Source organism: Aquarana catesbeiana, linkage group LG03 (genome assembly GCF_042186555.1).
Source record: "Aquarana catesbeiana isolate 2022-GZ linkage group LG03, ASM4218655v1, whole genome shotgun sequence".
In the NCBI taxonomy this organism is placed as follows: Eukaryota; Metazoa; Chordata; class Amphibia; order Anura; family Ranidae; genus Aquarana; species Aquarana catesbeiana.
In genome coordinates, this window is record NC_133326.1 from 465,157,199 (window position 1) to 465,178,031 (window position 20,833).

General features: G+C 43.4%; 1 protein-coding gene across 1 annotated transcript in view; it reads left to right on the forward strand.

Annotated features, from left to right (window-relative positions):
- The first annotated feature begins 6,393 nt into the window (after window positions 1–6,393).
- Window positions 6,394–20,833, forward strand: part of ATP10B (ATPase phospholipid transporting 10B (putative)) — a 217,918-nt gene continuing 203,478 nt past the window's right edge. Inside the window, exons 1-3 of the mRNA XM_073620843.1 lie at window positions 6,394–6,452; window positions 8,851–9,129; window positions 16,911–17,105. Of these exons, the coding sequence (XP_073476944.1) occupies window positions 8,867–9,129; window positions 16,911–17,105 (458 nt within the window). The 5' untranslated portion in view covers window positions 6,394–6,452; window positions 8,851–8,866. The remainder of the gene's footprint in view (window positions 6,453–8,850; window positions 9,130–16,910; window positions 17,106–20,833) is intronic.

Consider the following 20,833-nt stretch of genomic DNA (forward strand, 5'->3'; position numbering starts at 1 on the left):
CCAGAGTTTAAAGTCAAGAGGCAAGCAGTATTCTGTACCTAGGACCGCCAGTTCTGCCTCCCAGCTCCGCCCCCCGACTCCGGCTCACACAAGTGTATACAAAACTGACAGGGGAGCCGCACAGGACCACCGCAGTCTGGGGCCAAGTCACGATCGCAACTCTTGCACCCTCTATAGCTATGCCCCTGCTGCTAAACTTGGTCTGGCATTTAAGTTTAAAAAACTCTGGTCACAGAAAGGTTAACGTAACCCTTCTCACTAAAGCTGGCATCATAACTATTGATGGTGCCATAATTTCCAATTTAACAATAACTGCATAGTGCAAGTACCTCCCTGATTGGATAGAAATTGAATGGCCTGTTTAGGTAGGCCCTTGAGCTACACTGTTGTTGATATAGTTAAAGGAGATTTTTTTTTATCTGTTTTATCAGAAGAAAACAATAATTGAGCTGTAAAAAATCAGCATTCCTCCAACTATTTAATGTAGATGGTGCCCAAGTAACTGGGGCCTAAGCCTTAGATGAAATTTATAATAGGTGTCCTTTGTTCCCATCTCACAAAGTTGGGAGGTATGCTATTAATTGGTCTTTGTAAACCTAAGGAGATTGTACAGAAATATCTGTATTGTACAATACAGGACAAAGGCAAAATATTTATAGACCCTGGGTTATGGGCTCGTACCTTCAGGTGATTGGACACTGGCAAAAATGTTGAACACACCCCCTGGGTGTCTTCCCTATAACTCTACCCCCACTCTGTGAGTACTTAGTCTTTTGCTTGTGTCGTAAGGTGGTAGACCTCTTTTTGAGATTCTTCAACTCTTCAGTCATCTCATTCACTATCTTCTAATATCAAAAATAGAAGCTGTGCATTATGATCAGTGCAACCTAAGTAAAACATTTGGAGCTGTACCCAGACCCAAACGGTGTGTGAGGATGGCCTGTAATGTTGCTTTGGGCACTGGAACCTGCACAGGCGCCACTTGTGCTATACAGGTCCAGGGCCCGCGTGTAAGGCGCTCCATCCGACAGACAGGCTATTTGGCCGGCTTCTGTCGGATGAGCATGCATGAAAACCATCAGTCGACTGACTCCCGATCAGCGCACTCAGCCTTCGGTGGAGAGCACTGAACGGAGTGTTCTGGTGGGGGGCTGTCCCCCTGTCGGAACACAAAAGCTTAGCAGGGGAGATTGCTGTACTAACCTTGGATCTACTCTGACCAGAGCTGTCAGGTTTTTTCCCGGGGTGAACGAAAAAAAACTAGTAGTGTGTACCAGCCATTAGTAAGGTTCTTAATTATTTCCTCCTGCCCTTTCACCACAGGGATTTGTAACAGGACGGTCTACACCCAGGTTGCTGTGTACACCTTCTGGACTTACTTATGCTATGTTCTGCATCCTATTCTATGAATACCCTACAGGAGAATAACTTCACCTGTAGCTATTGTGGAAACCAGGTGAAAGGAAGCCAAGGCTAAACCACAGGTGAATGTTCGCTCTACTAAAGACCCAATCAACACTCATAGTCAGAGTTATGATGCTTTCCTTGCACCAGAGCAGGAGCCAATTTGAACATTGGTCTCTGCATTAAATTTTAGCACTAGCTCAAGCATGCAACAAGCATCCTACCTGGCAAAAGCAGAATTTACTGCATCCATGTCACAATTCCTCTGACAACTAATGGACTTAAAGTAGAAGTCTGGAATATAGAACTAACTAAGCCTAAAATAGCTCCCACCGGACTTCTAACTCCTATACAAACTACCCCGTAGAAGGAAGATGCTTATACTTACCTGTTCTCAGGGTGATGCGATCCGGTCACGTGATAAGCTCCCAGTAGTCAGCTTTAGGAAAGAGGAGGGACAACGAAGAAATGCTGTCCCATAGTAAGCCTATGGGTGGCATCACCATCTAGGCCTTTTCCATTTGTTGTTCCACTCTCTCCTCTCCCTGGAAGCTAGTCGCTGGGGAGATCACATGACCAGACTGGAGCACTCTAAGGCTGGCCATAGATTATATAGGCATTTTTAGGCACTGCTGAGTTTTGATTTTCGATCTGCTGACCGCCTTAAATCGGAATTAAACCCTCTTATCCTTTACAACTAAGAAAGCTGATTGTTTGAACTGCAACTGCCATGGTGCTGCGCATGTGATCAGTTAGGGCAGCAGCCATTTGATGGTTTGACAGTTTGGTTGAGGACCCAATCAAACCAAACTGTTTTTTGAAACTGGTAAATCGATGGGTTTAGTTCTGCTTTACGATTTACAGCTGGGGCTTTGGGCTTTAGCAAAATGTCAGCCTCCAGCAAGAAGAACAGAGGCAATGCTGGAGGCAGAACACACTAATTTTGGTAGCATAATTATTCATGTAAAATGTATGTTCTTTGCTAAAGAACGTTATATTTTTTTTCAAGTTGTTATGGGTAAAGTTCTACTTTAAGTTAAAAGGAATTTTGATTCACCTGTAAATTCCATGCCTTGGAGTACAGTACAGAACACAGTCCACACCTCCTCTCCTTGCTTACTCTGCATTGCTTGCTACAAAACAGAGGGCTGAGTGGGGTAGAGTTATAGGGGAAGGAATTCAGTGGGTGTGTCCTCAAAAGATTTGCCAGTGTTTAACCACTATAAGTCTATAACCTAGGGTCTATGAATTCTTTGCCTGTGTCTGTAGTGTACGCCAAGATATGCAACAGGTAAGTCAAAATTCCTTTTTACAATCAGATTGTATAGTGTACAGCCAGCATGATTTTGAACTCTTTCAAAGAAATGTAATCAATGCTCCTGGCATCATAGGATCCATTATTATCTCCTAATTTTTGTATAGTTTTATAATTTTGTGTAATTTGTTTTATAATTTAAGAGAAGGGGCCAGCCACCCTCACCTGACTGCTTATATAATCTTTCCTCAGCATAGCTCCACCTCAGCCTCTAATTAGGAACACTATATTAACCTGTGCATTGCAAGCCAACCTTGCTGATCAACCATTGTGTGTTCAGCTTTCGTGTGCTACTTGCTGTGTCTGCTACGTCTGATGCCAGTTACCGATCTTGGCCTGTTCTCGACTATCTTTGGCGTGTTCTATGTTTATCCTTGTCTGCTAGTCGTCCCGACCTTGGCTTATCCCTTTACTATCCTTGTTGTTCCAGCCTGCTGCTTCCTTCCTCTTTATCTTGTAGTCTAGTGTGAGCTGTGAGACCCTGGGGGCCGCGACCTGGAGCCAGACTGCAGTGCAGTCCATCCTCCCCACTAGAGACTACGGAGTGTCTACTGGACACTACTGGATTCAGGTGACCTGACAGTTTGAATGGCCGTGGACCCGGCTGATGTGCCACTACCCACAGATGATCCGTTGCAGGGCCTAGTTCGCATACTTGAGACCCAGGAATCGATTCAGACCCAGGTGATGCGATTCCTTCAGGATTTGGCCTCCCGTTTTGAACAGGTTTAGACCTCCCTTAGGACCCCCCGATTCAACAACTTCAACGGCTATCTGCTGCCGCACCTATTACGGTCACAGCCACATCCACAAATTCTTTGCATTTACCTGCTCCATCCCGTTACTCTGGGGAACCCAAGGCCTGCAGGGGTTCCTTAGCCAGTGCACAATTCATTTTGAGCTTCAGCTCTAAAACTTCCTGTCCGATTGGGCAAAGGTAGCCTATATTGTATCCCTCCTGTCCGGCGAGGCGTTAGCCTGGGCTGCCCCTCTGTGGGAACTGAATGATCCAGTGGTATCTAGCCTGTCTGACTTCCTGAAACTTTTTTGGAATATCTTCGTGTCTGCTCAGCGGCCAGCGCCCTTTTACGTCTCTGTCAAGAGTCCGCTTCTGTGGGAGAGTACACTCTTCATTTTCGTATTTTGACTGATGAACTGAGCTAGAATAATGAGGCCTTAGTTGCAACCTTTTTACATGGCCTCTCTGATAGAGTGAAGGATGAATTAGCTGGAAGAGCTATTCCTGCTGATCTGGATGGTGTCATCACCTTGTGTAACCAGATCGATGTTCGCTTTCAAGAGAGGACTCTGGAAAAAAGATGCCAGCACTCCCCATTCTTTAGGCAGCCTGAGCTCCCTGTCCCCTCTCTTCATCCCGAGGAGCACCTCCTGCCTGCTGAGGAACCTATGCAGCTGGGCTGGACCAAGTTATCTCCCGAAGAATGCGCTAGGCGCAGAACTCTGGGCCTGTGCCTCTATTGTGGGGTCAAAGGTCATTTTGTGACACTTGCTCTCTTCGTCCGGAAAAACGCTCGGGGCTAATACATCTGGAAAGTGGATTATTGGACCCTGAAATATCACCTTCTTGTCTTCTTCTTTCTGTGTTCCTTCATGTCGGCTCTTCCTCTCATTCGGTCCCGGCATATCTGCATTCCGGAGCCGCTGGCAATTTCATGGACTGGAGAACTGCATCTTCCATGAGGCTTACCCTTTTGCCCCTCACAACGCCATTGGTGGTCTTGGAGATTGATGGTACTGTTCTCCCAGGGGGCCCTATCCGCTTCCAGACTCTCCCTGTTAAGATGTCGGTAGGGACACTCCACCAGGAGTGGATATCCTTCCTTGTCTTACCTAAGGCTTCATCTCCTATCATTTTAGGTCTTCTTTGGTTACGGCTCCATTCTCCACACGTTGACTGGACTTCTGGACAGATCCTGGCTTGGGGTTCCTCCTGTTCCTCTTCCTGCCTACTCAAGGTTGCCCCAAAAGGGAAACTTCCTGTTGCCACCATTCCAGTATCTTCTGCTCTTCCCGCTGTATATAGCGATTTCTGGGATGAGTCCTGCAATAGTCGGGCCGAGGCACTCTCTAGGTCATGTGGCACTCTGGATGAGGAGCCCACCTGTGAACCTGAGCCGATCTTTTACTCCAGTTTGCATAACCATTTACCCTTGCCTGTCCCTAAACTCCCTTGGACGCACAGCCAGGTTAACTTGTCCGCAAGCTCCAAAGTCGCTATGCCCTGTGATGCAATTGAAGTAGTAGCTACACCTGGCAATGCTATTCAGTCGGCCTTTGCACCAGTTATGCCAGCCCAGCCCATGCCCAGTAAGCTTCCTGCCTTTTCCTATTCAGGGCCTTCTGTAACCTGGCCTCACCCTACTACTACGTCCATTCAAACTTGTCTAAGAGGCTCAATCCATCCTTTGGATAGACTGCCTCATTCGGCCAGGTGGGGTTTTCAACCTTCCTTTCTGGACTCTCTGCATTCTGCTTGTGTTTCAGCTATCCAGCTTGACTCTTGTGACACGTCACCTTCTAACCAACCTGGTCACAGGGATCCACTGACCACTGCCCAGTCTGATGGTCTTCTCATGCCCTTACCCATTCCTAAGAATGTTTATAGTCCTCAATAAGTCCTCTTCTCCTCTTCCTACCTCGGTCTCGGTCTCTGAGGATAATCTAAAGTATGAGGTTAGTCAAGTTCTGGATTCCTGGCATTCCTGGCATCTTCAGTACCTCATACATTGGAAGGAGTTTGGTCCTGAGGAGAGGTCTTGGATCATTGCATCTGAGATCTTTGTGCCTCGTCTGTTGAGGAGGTTTTATCTGGAGTTTCCCTTTAAGCCTGGACCCAGGCGGGGGGAGGGGGAGGCCACATAAGAGGGGGGGTATTGTCATGGTTATGCAGTAATCTTTCTCTGTCAGCTTACCTCTCCTCCATGTGTTCACCTTTAGAGGCCAGCCACCCTCACCTGACAGCTTATATAATCTTCCCTCAGCAAAGCTCCACCTCAGCCTCTAATTAGGAACACTATATTAACCTGTGCATTGCAAGCCAACCTTGCTGATCAACCATTGTGTGTTTATCATTCGTGTGCTACTTGCTGTGTTTCCTACGTCTGATTCCAGTTACAGATCTTGGCCTGTTCTTGACTATCCCTGTCTGCTAGTGACCCTGACCTTTGGTGTGTTCTATGTTTATCCTTGTCTGCTAGTCGCCCCGACCTTGGCTTATCCCTTTACTATCCTTGTTGTTCCAGCCTGCTGCTTCCTTCCTCTTTCTCCCATTGTCTACCATGAGCGTGAGCTGTGAGACCCTGGGGGCCGCAACCTGGGGCCAGACTGCAGCGCAGTCCATCCTCCCCACTAGAGGCTCTGGTGAACACCTGCTGGCTTTTAGACTCCATGCCCTGAGGAATCTATGCTCTAGCTCCCAGTGGGATCTGTGTTGATGCTCCAGTAGACCTGCTTCCTGAACCTCCCAGAGTTCAATCTGCAGCAGTCAGTCCTAGGGTCCACTACCTTATCGGTGCACTCCTGACTCCTATGGAGTACATCTGTCACCTGGACCTGGACTCAGGTGACCTGACAGCCTAGAAGAACAGGATGCATGCACAGACTTTTTCTTTCTGAAAAAAAAAAATAATAATAATTGTATTTTGTTTTACTGTAGGTGGTGATTGACTTTACAACTTTTAAAGACATTATAACTGCAATCAATAACTGTGAGGTATGTGCTGTAGATGCAGTGAGTACTCTTTAAAGTGTATGTCCAGCCAAAACATTTTTTGTTAGATTTGGATACAGTTGAGAAGGGTTAGAACTAATTCCTCTCCTGCTGAAATTTTACAAGGCAGGATGTGAAGTGCACTCTTTAACAATCTTCACAGAAGCAATCATGCTTTTTCCCCTCCAAAAAATTTAGTCAGCAGCTTCAAATACTGTAGCTGCTGACTTTTACTATTAAAGCACCTACCTGTCCAGGCATCCAGCGGTGTCCTCACCACGATTCTTGAATTGGCTCTCGGGTGCTGGCGCTATCATCTCGGCTACGGGAAACCGGCAGTAAAGCCTTGCGGCTTCACAGCCGGTTTAATACTGCACATGCGCAAATCACGCTGTACTCTGTGAATGGGCCGGCTGCAGGGGGAAGGATGGGGCCGAACTTACTGCTCACTTCACTGTGGTGAACTCAGCCGAAAGTGGGAGCGGGCACCTGTCAAATTCAGTTACCCTCTCCCCCCTAAAAGGTGCCAAATGTGGCAGCTAAGGGGGGGTGGAGTTCTGTTTTAAGTAGATTAGGGGAAGGTTAGAACACCTCTTAGATTTATAATTTTGTCTTATGTCCCTGTTACTGCTCACTTTCTATTAAAAACTGTTATCACCAGGACAGGAAATGAGGGTACATCACTTTAATGGACCCCTGGATAGCAGTAAAAAACTGACAAAGTAAAATAGTTAGGCTAACATTTACCAAACCGCAGATGAATTATCCTGGTACATGTGACAGTGATTGATTTCAGCACCAGTGAATGTTTTGTGAAATTCAGTGCTTCATAAATACGCCTTTATGTTAACTGGAACTAAACTGTGATAGTTTTGTTAGTATTGGCCAGTAAAATCATTGTGAATGTGTTTGTTGTACATTTGTAAGATGCATTGTGGAACATGATTACTATGTTTGACTGATGTGAATGTACAAAATGTATGTATGGGCAACAATACAAACTATACTTTCTAATTTGTGACTATATTGCATGAAAACAGCATTGAAAACCTATACAATGCACATGCAGACATGCTGGAGAAAACTTGTGTTATGTGTTTTCATAAAACATTTTAACTGTCTTTATCCTCAAAGCCCTTAGCTTGAAAACTCACAAGCAAGAGCCTATGGCTGACCGAAAGTAGAACACACTATTACAATCTGCCATACTGACATGGATAAGTCCTGCTACTGAATGGAGTTTATGAAGTACTGTATCTGACAACACCTTCCTAAACAATGGCAGGTGTCAGAGATCCTGACTATCCTGATAGCCCTGGTTATCCCATAGAAAGTATAACATTTAGAGCATTAATTTTCAAGAAATTTCCAATATCATAAAGTTGGAAATGTTTATTCTATACTGCAGAAAATTCGGGAGGAACCGCTCCCCCCCATTTTTGTAATCCCCTTGACATGGAAAATTATAGATAGGCAACTCCTATCCTCATATTGATTAGTGGTTCCAAATGAGTAATAGCTCCTGCAGTAAGGAACAGACACAAAAGATACACTCCGCACCTTTCAAAATAACTGTTCTGCTTTATTATATCGCAATTGAAGGTTTTTATACACATGATTACGTAGGTATCACATTTATATTGCAATTGTATGTTTATGGTAACAAGGGGCGAAACATAGGCAGACTAATTCTAATCAGGACTCGAAAAAATGCAAACATGTAATGAAAACATTATTAGTGCCGTGTGCACAGTGAGGGCAGTGTGCAATACATACAAAATAGAATACAATTATATACAGAACTTACTAATTTCCTTTACACCCCTCTTACCTTTTTTGCAGAGTATTAAAAAAAACATACTAACATGCTCACATGCCCAGCCAATCCAGCATTGTCCTGCAGTGGTCCACCACTCCACTGCCCTACATAAGTTCCCAGCACTGCCATCTTCCCTTTCTACACTATCAGGAGCTGGCCCTTTCTTCTGGGTTTGGGAAGCCACCCCCAATGATGTACCCTAGGTCTGCCCTCTAGTCACTGTGTGTCGCTGCTCCAACTGCTTTCTGAGATACATAATGGGGATCTCCAAGGAGGCTGCAAGAGCAGGGATACATTATTCTCGTGTAGGTGAGAATAGAGTCAGGGGGTAGAGAAACATTTTAAAAATAGACCTTTTCAAATAGTGCTAGTGGAGGGTTGCAGTGAGGAAAATTTGATTATGGGAATAAAGGTCTGCTTTAAATTGTGCTTAATTTGTTATATATGCATTGAACTTTTCCATTACTCTATGCAGTTATGCAACTTATCTACCAGCAAATAGGAAGTATAGTTAGTTACACTGTATTCACTATTTATCCTATATAAAAACTAAACGCTGACTTTTTGTTCCGTCTTATACAGGTTAGTGCTTTTACCAATGGATTCAAGCTTCTATCGGTGGAGGCAAGTTTTACAGAAAGATTCTTCAACATGCCCCTCGGAGAGAACTCCTCTTCTGACATCCAGGAAGAAGACTCCAACATACAATCTGAATGAGCAACGAGTAGTCTTTGCCAATAATAAGAAATTGGAAAGCGACCGCAAACGAGTTTCCAGATTTTATACTGGAAACAAAATCCAAACAACAAAATACACCATTTTAACCTTTCTGCCTAAAAACCTATTTGAGCAGTTTTACAGGTAAGAAATTAAAAAGTCTGATGCTGCATCTGTACCCCTCCAGCTCTAACACTGAGAACCGAGCGATCTAACACCGCTATGGAGAGAGCGGGAGTGGCCAGCTCAGGCTCTCAGCGGTCCAGGCAAGTGGGCAGATCCCAACTCCATTGTTGCAATCTTGCCCTAGCCTAGCCTGGCTCTGTGACATCAGCCAACAGCGGACTTCAGTCCGCTGTCTGCTGAAAATGGGTCACAGGAGTGCAGAACAAACTGCACTCCTGTGATCCATAGGAGTACAGCCAAACAAACTTTGGCTGTACTTCTCATTTAACTCTGAAAGCTGTGCCCAAAAGAGGCAAACAAAGGACTAGTCACCAATATTGCATATGGCTCCCTCCAGCTGATATTTTCCTCATTACCATGTCTTGTTCTACACTATGCAGGGGTGGCCATCTTGGCAGGGTTTTTTTTTCCTCATGTCAGAAACCCCATTAAGGAGACCTGTAAACAGCACAGTAGTGACATCACAAAATCTCACTCCAAATTTGCAATCCAATCAAAGGCAGCAGTGTTTTAGATGTCATACTTCAGATATACAACTATGAGGCTGTAGGCACAAGAGTGTCTGGGCACCCTCCCACACCAGGAAATGCACTGCTATTTTTCAGGAAGAATACCAGGCAAAAGGTATATTTTAAGGGTACTTCCCCTAGGCATAATTAATATTTCTAGATGTTCATAATAGCATAGCAGACCTTCGCTTTGAGTGTATTTTCACTTTAACCACTTAAAGGACCGCCCGCCATCATTTTACGTCAGCTGTTTGAAGAGGAATACCGTTATGGCAGCAGCTAACTGCCATAACCCCAGTATCCTCTTCATCAGCGGGTGGTCCTCTTTCAGATAAAAGTGGTCTCTGTGGTGGATTGACCACGAGATCACTTTTATCAAGGGCGGGAGAGTGCTCCCCCCCTCCCACCGTTCTGCGGTGGTCTCCACCGCTTACCAGAGACAATCAGGTCCTCTTCCCTGACAGGCATGGAGCCCAGTGAGGGAAAGATGGCCCCCTCTCACCTCCACACCATTGGATGGTGGAAGCAACATCAAACGTTACCTCCACCCAATGGTCTTAAAGGAGAAAAAACATTTTTTGCAAAAAAAAAATTACATTTCATTCTTCTTTTTTTTTTTTTTTTAATTGAATTTTAGTGTAAATGTTAAATATGAGGTCTTTTTGACCCCAGATCTCACATTTTAAGAGGTCCTGTCATGATTTTTTTCTACTACAAGGGATGTTTACATAAAAGTGACCTAAAAAATAAAAAGTAAAAGTAAAATAAATAAGAAAAAATAAATGAAAAATTAAAGAGCCCTGTCCAGCTAAGCTCGCACGCAGAAGCAAATGCACATATAAATGTCGCTCGCACATATGAAAACGGTGTTCAAACCACACATGATCGTTAGAGCGAGAGCAATAATTCTAGCACTAGACCTCCTCTGCAACTCAAAACTGGTAACCTGTAGAAATTTCTAAACGTCGCCTATGGAGATTTTTAAGGGTAAAAGTTTGTCACCATTCCACGAGCGGACGCAATTTTGAACTGTGACATGTTGGGTATCAGTTTACTCGCCATAACATTATCTTTCAGAATATAAAAAAATTGAGCTAAGTTTACTGTTGTCTTATTTTTTTCATTCAAAAAAGTGTATTTTCTCCCCAAAAATTGCACTTGTAAGAGCGCTGCTCAAATGCGACTGCCATTTTATTCTCTAGGGCAGGGGTCATCAACCTTTCTGCAGCCGGCAGAGGGTGCAAGTGGCCGGCATGAGACACCTGGGTGGGCGGTATTGACAGAGCCGGGCGACCGGCATAAGAGGGCTGGGTGGGCGGCATGAGACAGCCAAGCGGCCGGCATATGAGAGCGGTGGATGGAAGAAGCGAGCGGACAAGCAGAGATGACATCACCTCTCTCCACCCCCCGCATCACCACTCTTCCGCCCTCACAGCCGGTGTCCTGTCAGCCTAAGTGTCTGAGGTGCAGCGGGGAGCAGAGAGATGACATCATGTCTCACTGTCCACCCTGCATCACCGCTCTCCTGCCTTTATTCGGAACCCACCACTGCACAGAGCCTGCCTCTGTGCTAAATGGACCAGTGCTGCCACCAATGCAGAGAAAGAAGAAAGAAATGGCTGCACATCCAAAACTTCCGATTGCGTTTTATTTTGCTTCACAAAGATAACACCAGAGACACCAAACTGTGGTCACGTAGACGCGTTTCACACATTCATCTTGTGCTTAATCGTTACAATGACTGAGATAACTGATAGATCTTACATAGACCACCCCAATAGCTACAGGCGTTCTGGGGACGGTAATAATCAGTGATGAGAACACAGCTCGAGCAATCACCAAACCTCAGCCCAAAGAGCATGCGGCTAGAGACAATGCAGTGGTGGCAGGCAGCGAGGCAAGTGACATTCTGCATCTGGTGATGGGCAGCGTGGCAGGTGGCATGGCAAGTGACATTCCGCATATGGTGACAGGCAACATGGCAGGTGGCGTGGCAAGTGACATTCAACATCTGGTGACAGGCAGTGTGGGCAAGTGACATTCCGCATCTGGTGAAAAGTAACGTGGCAGGTGGCATGGCAAGTGACATATTGCCTCTTGTGGCAGGCAGTGTGGCAGGTGGCTGCATCTGGTGGTAGGCGACAGTGGCAAGTGACACACTCAGGGCTCCCACTGATTCTGCATTATGGTGAGTTGAACTGCCCATGAAATATCGTTTACCCCCCGCGTGATCCCCCCGATCCTTGGCACAATTTTCTTCTACGCAGCCGGTCCCCAGTGCCAAAAAAGGTTGGGGATCACTGCTCTAGGGTGTCTGAAAAAACATTGCTGTGCCTGGTCTCTGTAAACAGAGCAGTTTAGCTGAAATGACTGACCCATTCAAAAGTAAACTGTAATGGTTTTGGGTCTACTTCAGTTTTTTTATTCTAAAGTTTATACTTTTTAAAAATAAATGTATATATTTTATTTTATCTTTATCTGATTAAATATAATTATAATAAACACATAAAACAAATGTCTACATTCCCAATCAAACTGCTACATTGCAGAGATTTAAATTTAGTTTATTTATTTTTTTACTACACCTGTGTGCATTCTGCAAAGGCATATAAATATATTATGGTGCTAGTGAACCATGTGCAGTTGTTGATGACTGCCCTGTAAACTGAACAAGTAGAGGCTAACCATGTTAAATGTCAATTACTGTTGTAGTGCACCCCCTAAGGAGCTGCAAGTGAACTGGGATTCCCCAACCTGCACAGCCAGGCTAACCAAATTTCCACAGGCACACTTGAGTCAGAAAACAGTCCAGCACTTTATTTTCTGTATTTTATTGAGGGGATAAAACCTGGATGGGGATTATGGTTATGGGATGCCCGCTTGACTTTACGGACAACTCTTCCTATATACAGCTATATACACTCTTTTTCTTCCTCCAGCACTTCACTTGCTTGCAAAACAGACTCAGCTGGGACACTTTAGTAAATTTAGCAAACCAAAATAAAGCAAGAGCCCTTTACAGGCAGGGACCCCGGGCCCCTTTGGTTGTATAGCAAAGGCCAGCTTACATTCCTTATGGCTACTGATCCTAGCACCACCTCTTCAGGCACTGCCAGCCTGCCTGCAGCTGCCCCTTTCTCTATCCCTCCTGGCTAACTTCTCCACAGTCCTCCAAGACTGACACTCTTCCACAGTCCTCCCAGACCGCACACTCACCAGCCTACCCGGCTGACTTCCCCTGGACGTGCTGACCTGCTCCTGCTGTCCTCACACTTGCTCCTGTGCCTCCAGGGAAGAGGGTAGAGTGTGTAGAGGGTCCCTCCAGCACCTGAGCCCCAGGCCCGAGGTCACCTCCCCCTCTCAGCACTCCTCCTCTATCTTCCACCGACTACCTCTTTGCTGGCCTGACCCATGAATATTTATTAGTTACCGCCCCCTGCCAGTCCACTTACTGGGTATTGGCTGGGGCCCTCATCAATACCACAGGCAGCTGCTCTTAAACTCTGCCCTCTACTTCTGTAAGCTTCTCCAAGGTTCCAGAGAGCATAGGAAGGTACCAGAGATGCTGCCTGATGAGTCATCCAGCCTTCCTGAGTCACTCAGCCCTGACCCAGATTCAACCCAGGCTGGCTGCCAGCCAAGCCAAATTCACCTACTCTAACAGCTATGTACACTAGCACACTAAGCCAGAGGGTGCTGCATTGCAACGCAAAGAGGAGAAATTGTTTTGCAGATATCAGATTATAATCCAATGCGGAACAAGTTCAGTTGAATGTGACCAAATACTAATTGCTATACTATGAGCTGAATAAATGAGAACCTTCACAGATATATTTCCAAAGTCTCTGTTCCCTTATCCATTATAAAACACTGAATAAGTGAAGACCTTGGAATACCACAGGGAAAACCATTGCTTTGAAAATAACTACTACATTTTTCAATCATTCAATCATTCAATCAAAAACACCACCTGTATGATTCATGCGGCATCTAGGACAATGGTATTTGGGTGAGAAGATGAACTTTACCAGAAATGCACTGTACTGTACTGTGTTTAAAGAACATAAAAACACTGTGCTCTAATGCCAAAATCTCATCCCAGCTGTGAAGTGTGGTGGTTTTGGGCCACTTTGCTGCCTCAGCACCTGGACAGCATGCAATCATAGAGGGGACAAAGAATTCAAATATGCATCATTACATTTTACATATAATATTAGGACAGTGGTCTATATTAACTGACATGTAATAGAAGTTGGGGGATGTAAAAAGACTTTGACCTGAAACACAGGAATAGGAGTGATACATGTATGTTTTTTGAATAACCTTCAACTCTGCAGAGATTAACAATGACTTTAATTAAAAAAAAAAAAGATGTTAATGTATACAATCCTCAAAATCGCAACAAAATAAAATAGTATTGTATGAAGGAATTCAATACCATTAAAGCCTGATCATTACATAGCTAGTTTGATAGCGGGCTCTACATTTTTTTTTCAGTCTGGACTACGAATGTTTAAAGTGATTCCAAACTGAAACATTCCCCGATTTAAGGTAAAAGGCTCCCCCCTCCGCCCCTAAACACTAACCTGAGTCCTCTATGGATTCAGCATGGTCCCCTCTGCAGCTCTTCTTTCCCATCCCTCTGTTCTCACAGGCTACACTGCAAGAGTCATAGGTTCCTGCTGCTGTCAATCAAATCCTGTGAAGATGGAGCAAGGAGCATGGCAGAGCCTTTACTGTGTGCATCTTTGAATGTAGACAGCCCAGCTCACGAGTGCACCTGCACGGGTGCCCCAATAACATACAGCTTACTATGGGGGCACTTGAAAGAAAGGAGGAGAGGACAGCTCTGAGAGGGTAACACCAAAGGAGAGGTAAGGGTTTGCCCTGTACAATATTTTTGCACAGAGCAGAGAAGGATACCCTCTTTTTTATTTTAATAACAATTAGCCTTTACAGACACTTTAAAGATGAATTCTGGGTAGATTTTAAATAAATGTGCAGTTATGTATTCATTAAAAATGAAATGGGTTGTCAAATGCAATTTGTGTAAATACCTGAATCTGGCTTGCCATTAGTGTCTTGTAATCTCCAGTACAGCAGAACTAAGACAAGCAGAGGGAGGGGGCTGCATTTTGGGCTAATCCCATGTCCTGCATGCATATGTTCTAGCAAGTAACATGCACAGGGATGAACTGCTGCTGTTCCTTCACTGTCTGCTCACGGAAGATTACATGCCTTATTACTTAAAGTGGTATTCAAGATTTGGTTTAAAAAACAAACCTACCATACTTACCAGCTCTGTGCAATGGTTTTGCGCAGAGCAGCCCCTAGCCTCTTCTTCTCGGGTTCCTCCGCCGACACTCCTGGCTTCTCCCCATTGACCAGTGCCCCAATAGCAAACTGCTTACTATAGAGCTGTGGCTGTGATCGACAGCAGCGGGAGTCCCGGGACAGCCGATGTTCTTGTGCTCATTGCTGGATCGAGAGATGACTCAGGTGAGTATTAGGCCCAGTTCACTCTGATGCAACAATCGCTCCGACTTTTGGAGCAAGGGTTGCATCAGAAGTCTGACCCCATTCTGTGCAATGGAATAGTTCTTTTCGGTGCAACTTGAGATGCTCCGACTTAGAAAAAAGGTTCCTGCACTACTTTTGGTCCGACTTTGGTATGACGAGCATTGACTCTGTTTAGAGCAGAGTTCCACCCAAAAATGGAACTTCCGCTTTAAGGGAGGTGACCCCCTGACATGCCACATTTGGCATGTCATTTTTTTTGGGGAGGAAAGCAGGTACCCTCTTTTCAGAGGGTCCAAGCTCCCTCTTCCTCCCGACGCACCGCAGCACTGTTAGGGAGATCACCTCACCCCCCTCTCTCTTGGCAATCATCTGGGACACGTCAGGTCCCAGATGATTTCCCGGCCAGTCACAGCGTACGGCACAGCTCGCACATGCTCAGTGGGTGCCCACAGTTACAATGCTGGCGCCACAGAGAGGAGGGGGAGACGAATGGTGCTTTGTGCGCCCGCAATGCTGGACCCTGGGACAGGTAATTGTCTGGTTATTAAAAGTCAGCAGCTGCAGTATTTGTAGCTGCTGACTTTTATTTTTTTTTTTTTTTACGCAGTACTCCACTTTAAGAAGTTCCATACAAGTCGTGCGACTTTAAGATCGTGGGCAGTGTGAACCCAAGCTTGGGGGGGGGGGGGGGGGCTGTGGGGGGAGCAGCACACAGTTGGTTTTTATCTTCATGTATAGAATACATGAAAGTAAAAAACCTTCAGCCTTTACAACCACTTTAACTGTAACAGAGAAAAGTGTGGTCGCTATCATGGCTGTATATTCTGACGAGGCTGTTAAAATCTTAGAACTGAGTGGTCAGAATTACAAATCCTCTTGCAGGTTAAGTAGCTGATATGCTGTATTTTTTTTTTTTTTTTTTTTTTTATGCTTTGCTTGATGTTACTATTTCATGAGTCACTGACCAAGAACAAACATGCAGCCAGAGAAATCCAAAACATCCCATCCTACATTTGGGCCAGGTAATTACTAGGAAGTGAGGATCAAGATACATGCTGGACATTTTTTCTGCTGCCTCTAGTGGCTTTGGGCATATTTTCCTGCTTCTAAACACCCTATATATTAACGTATTTGTCCATGCACACATACAGGCATTTAGACATGTTTAGAGGAGGAGCATAGTTTTGGCAGAAAAAATTTTGACTCGCCTAAATGTGTGTAGGCTCATGTAAATGTATCTAAGTGCTAGGTGCATTTAGTACTTGAGCATTAATTAATTTCAGTGGGTAGAATACATGATTATTCTGGCCAATTAAATGAATTAATGCCCAAGTGCTTGACGCACCTAAACGGGTTACATGAGTTTACAGGCGTCAAGTGTTTTTTTCTGCCAAAACTTTGCTGTCAGGAGGAAAGTAGTCTAGAGTTAGCAAAATGTCCAGTGTACATGAGGCCTTAGAGTCAAATAAATGATGGCAAAGTCTAAATTTCTATCCTTACAATTCACTTTAAGCAATTTGTTTCTGTGGATTTGTGTGCAGTGTACCCCAAACATATCAACTCTTTTGTAATTTGCTCTATTGATTAGCCTAGGTCAGATTTTTCATTATGCTACTGTATGCCACTATAATTCTAAAAGGATTACATTGGTAAATAAGATGAACAGTTTTATCTGCATGTTTAAAACTGGTAGCTGTTTTTCTTTTACAGGTCTGCAAACTTGTATTTTCTGCTTCTTGCTATCTTGAATTGGATTCCAGTAATTGAAGTGTTTCATAAAGAGATAACCATGGTGCCGTTGGTCATAGTTCTCCTGGTTATTGCCATTAAAGATGGCGTTGAAGATTACAAAAGATATCGTAATGATAGGAGGATTAATTTGCAAAGAACAACTATATATAATAAGTAAGTTGTACAATGTTGTTGTTATTACAATTTATTTTTAATGTGATCTTCCTCATTTGTACAAAAGTCTGTTGGCTTTTGCTCACATGTAAAAAAAAACCCAAAAAACAGTTCTAGACTGCTTGCAAGTGACATTAGACTGTCAGAGACTGTTCACATGTAATGGGGCTATTAGGATATGTGCGTGACAATGTACACAATTGTCCCATTCATTTCGAAAATGTTCTGTAGACAGCTCAAGTCACACATATTTTCCCAAAAATAGCCTATGTCATTACCCTGTTCTAAAAAAAACAGTTTGGTACCCAGAAAGCAACCCATAGACAGTTCAATGTCTTTCCTTACAGTTAGCGTTGATGGGGGAATCCCTCTCGCAGTGCTATTTGTGTTCTGCCAGTGGGGGGTGTCACGGGGAGCCTTCCCGACCAGCTGCACTGCACACAGTGATTGCTGCCAATGACTATATAATCCAACAGGCAGCTTGTGCCCAAGTCGAATAGCAAATTATACTAAGTAACATGGTCAACAATATCACTCATGTCAACTTGTATTTCCTCATATGCCCTGTGTGTGAGAATGTGTATATGTTTATATATGTGTGTGTGATATATATGTTTGTGTGTGTGTGTGTATATATTTTTAGTGACATACAGCCCTAGGGCATAGTCAGGGGTGGAGTGTATGTGTCAACCAGACTCTTGTGTCTGCTCAGGTTGGCTCCTGTATAGCAATAGATAGGAGGTTAATATCCAGACACACCTGATTAACAAAGTGTTGTAATAGAGGCTGGTGGGTGTGTGTGATTTAGTCTGTGATATGAAACGGCTGAGACTGGGCACTGGCCAAATAGTCCAGTATGCAGCCATAAGGACAAAGGTTTTGTTGCCATTCTGTGTTCTAATAACCCCTGCAGGGTTGGACTTAGTTGTCAGTTTTGTCCTGTGGAGAAATAAATGGGCAAGAAGCATATAAGTGCACTTTGTACTTTCTTCAAGCTATGTTTTGAAGCTGGCCACCATGCATGTTTGTGTGTAGGTTATTTATATTTGTTTATATATATGATTGGTATATCAGGATAAATAAATTATATTTCTTTAGGCCTATTCATGAATGCACCTGTATTTGTCTGGGTGACATTGGATCCTGTGGCTGTGCATCATTCCTGTGCATTGATGAAGTGTCTGCATTCTGGCTATTTGACATTTGATCCCTTTCAGCATTTGATGAAAAAAACATAAATATACTGATCATTAATATGTTATTTTCATCAAATGGCTACATTGGAAGTAATGTATGGGTCTTTAAGTCTATTCATGAATGCACTTGTGTCTGCCCGGGTGACATTGGATCCCATGGCTGTTCCTCATCCTTGCACATTGATCTGTGTATCTGTGGTCTGGCTTGGTGACATTAGGTCCCTTTTGGTATTTGATGAAATGAACATATTAATAGTTTTCATCCACAAACTCATTATGTTATTGTTGAACACTTTATTTATTTGATGAAACACCTTTGAAGATATAATGGATTACCCAGAGGAGGCATTCCTTTGCTAGTAGGGACCATTTTAACATCACAAGCTCTGGTAATAGTTATATTGCACATAAGACGGTGGAACACTTGTTGTGTTTTGAAGTACCTTAACTGTGCAAGAAAAAGGGTTTTCCCTTTCCGATTTTTTGGGGACTATTTGATGTCACATTTATTGTTTGGGGACTATCACTTTTACCTTTTGGATTCTTTGGACTGTTTGATTTATGCACTTACACAATATTTATTTGAATTTATGTCATTGTAATGCATATTGCTTTTAATAGAGTGGCACTTTTTGAATCACAATTAATGGCATCCTAAATGCATCTTGCAGGTGCAGTGCATTTTCGGGCACCAAATTGCTTGGTGCAAAAAGTAGTATGTTGTCTTAGGAAATCAGAAAGAAAGTTCTTAACCCAGCATGTCATAGTTAAAAGTCTTTAAAACCATCTTCAAGCAGCTCAATGCTCCTGTGACTGTAGTTGCAAATATTATTAAGAAGTTTAAGGTCCATGTAAGTGTAGCCAACCTCCCTTGATGTGACCGCAAAAGGTAAATCAACCCCAGATGAAATGGAAGAATAGTTTGAATAGTAGACAAAAAGCCAAGCAAAACTTCCAAAGAGATACTGTACATGCTGAACTCCGAGGTTCAGCATGTACATCAGTGTCTGATCGTAAAATCCATCAGTGGGCTCAAAGGAAGAAGACCATGGGTAACTCCACTTCCAGAGGAAAACATAAAAACATGACAAAACGGAAGCTTTCTGGAAAGTCACAAGCTCTAGGTTCACAGTTGAAAAAAATTAAGTATTCAAAGTAAAGAATACCATACCTAGTTTAAAAGGCTCCATTATGTTTTGGGGCTGGTTTGCCTAATCTGGCAGGAGAGACCTAACCTTAAATCTGTGCAAGGCACAATGAAATCTTAGGACCCTTAAGGAAATCTAAAGTGAAATGTACTGCTCACTTAGTGTCAGAAGGCTCTATCCCTGTCACAGGTCAGGGATCCTCCAACAGTACACAGCTAAGAGCACCCGGAAATGGCTAAAAACAAAGCATTGGTCTGTTCTGAAGTGGCATTCTATGAGCCCTTGCCCAAATCCTATCAAACATCTATGGAAAGAACTAAAATTCTGTCTAGAGAAGGCATCCTTCTCTAAGCTGGAGATGTTTGCTCAAGAACAGTGACCCAAACTACCCCAATGCAGGTACAGAACTCTGATTGAAAGCTACAGAAATTGCTTGTTTGCAGTGATAGCCTCTAAAGGTTGTGCAACAAAATATTTGCTTAAGGGTCCTATCGTTGTCAATTCCATTTTCATTCCTATTATTTAAAATGTTATTTTATATAGTATTTATTATTTAATATATGATTTTCTCAGTATATTATACATTTGTAGTGTGTGTGTAAATAATTACATATATTTTATTTTATATATCATTTATATGTACTGTATATATAAAATGCTTTTTTTTGTGGGAATGTGTGGTAATGGAGGTGTCATTTGTTACTTATATTTTGAACCATGTTGTAATTCTGGATCTCTTTGTGTCCACTTCTCTGCTCAGACCCTAGACTTTGTAGCACTTTAGTGGTTCAGGAAGTGATCTTACTTTCTGAACTTGAAAATAGGTGCAACCACATTTCTATACAATTGTGGATTCCTTTTTTTTAGGCAACACATTCTGAGGTAAGTGTCCTCAATTTTTTAAAGGGGTAGTTATGTGTCCCTGTTTGTAAGATTTCCTCTTTTTCTTGTTACATTGACAGTGCTCACCAAGGGCTTTGGTTATAAAGTTGTAGCTTTAAATACAGTGTACAGTATGTAAAGGATTTTTTTTAGTTTTGGATTTAGTGGTACAGAATTAGACTTTGTCTGTTTTTATTTCTGTCTGTGTCCCCTTTAGTGAAATGTGCTCTCGTTATTTTCCCTGATGACCAGAACATGAAGGGAAATCCAGCATTTTACCCTAGAGCAGAAAATTTGGTAAAATCCCTTCTAGATCCCTCCCTTCTAGATTGCAAGCTCTAACGAGCAGGGCCCTCTGATCCCTCCTGTATTGATTTGTATTTTAAGTGTACTGTCTGCCCTCATGTTGTAAAGTGCTGCGCAAACTGTTGGCGCTATATAAATCCTGTACAATAATAATAATAAAATCCACGAATGGGGACACCTATTCCTGCGAGAACTT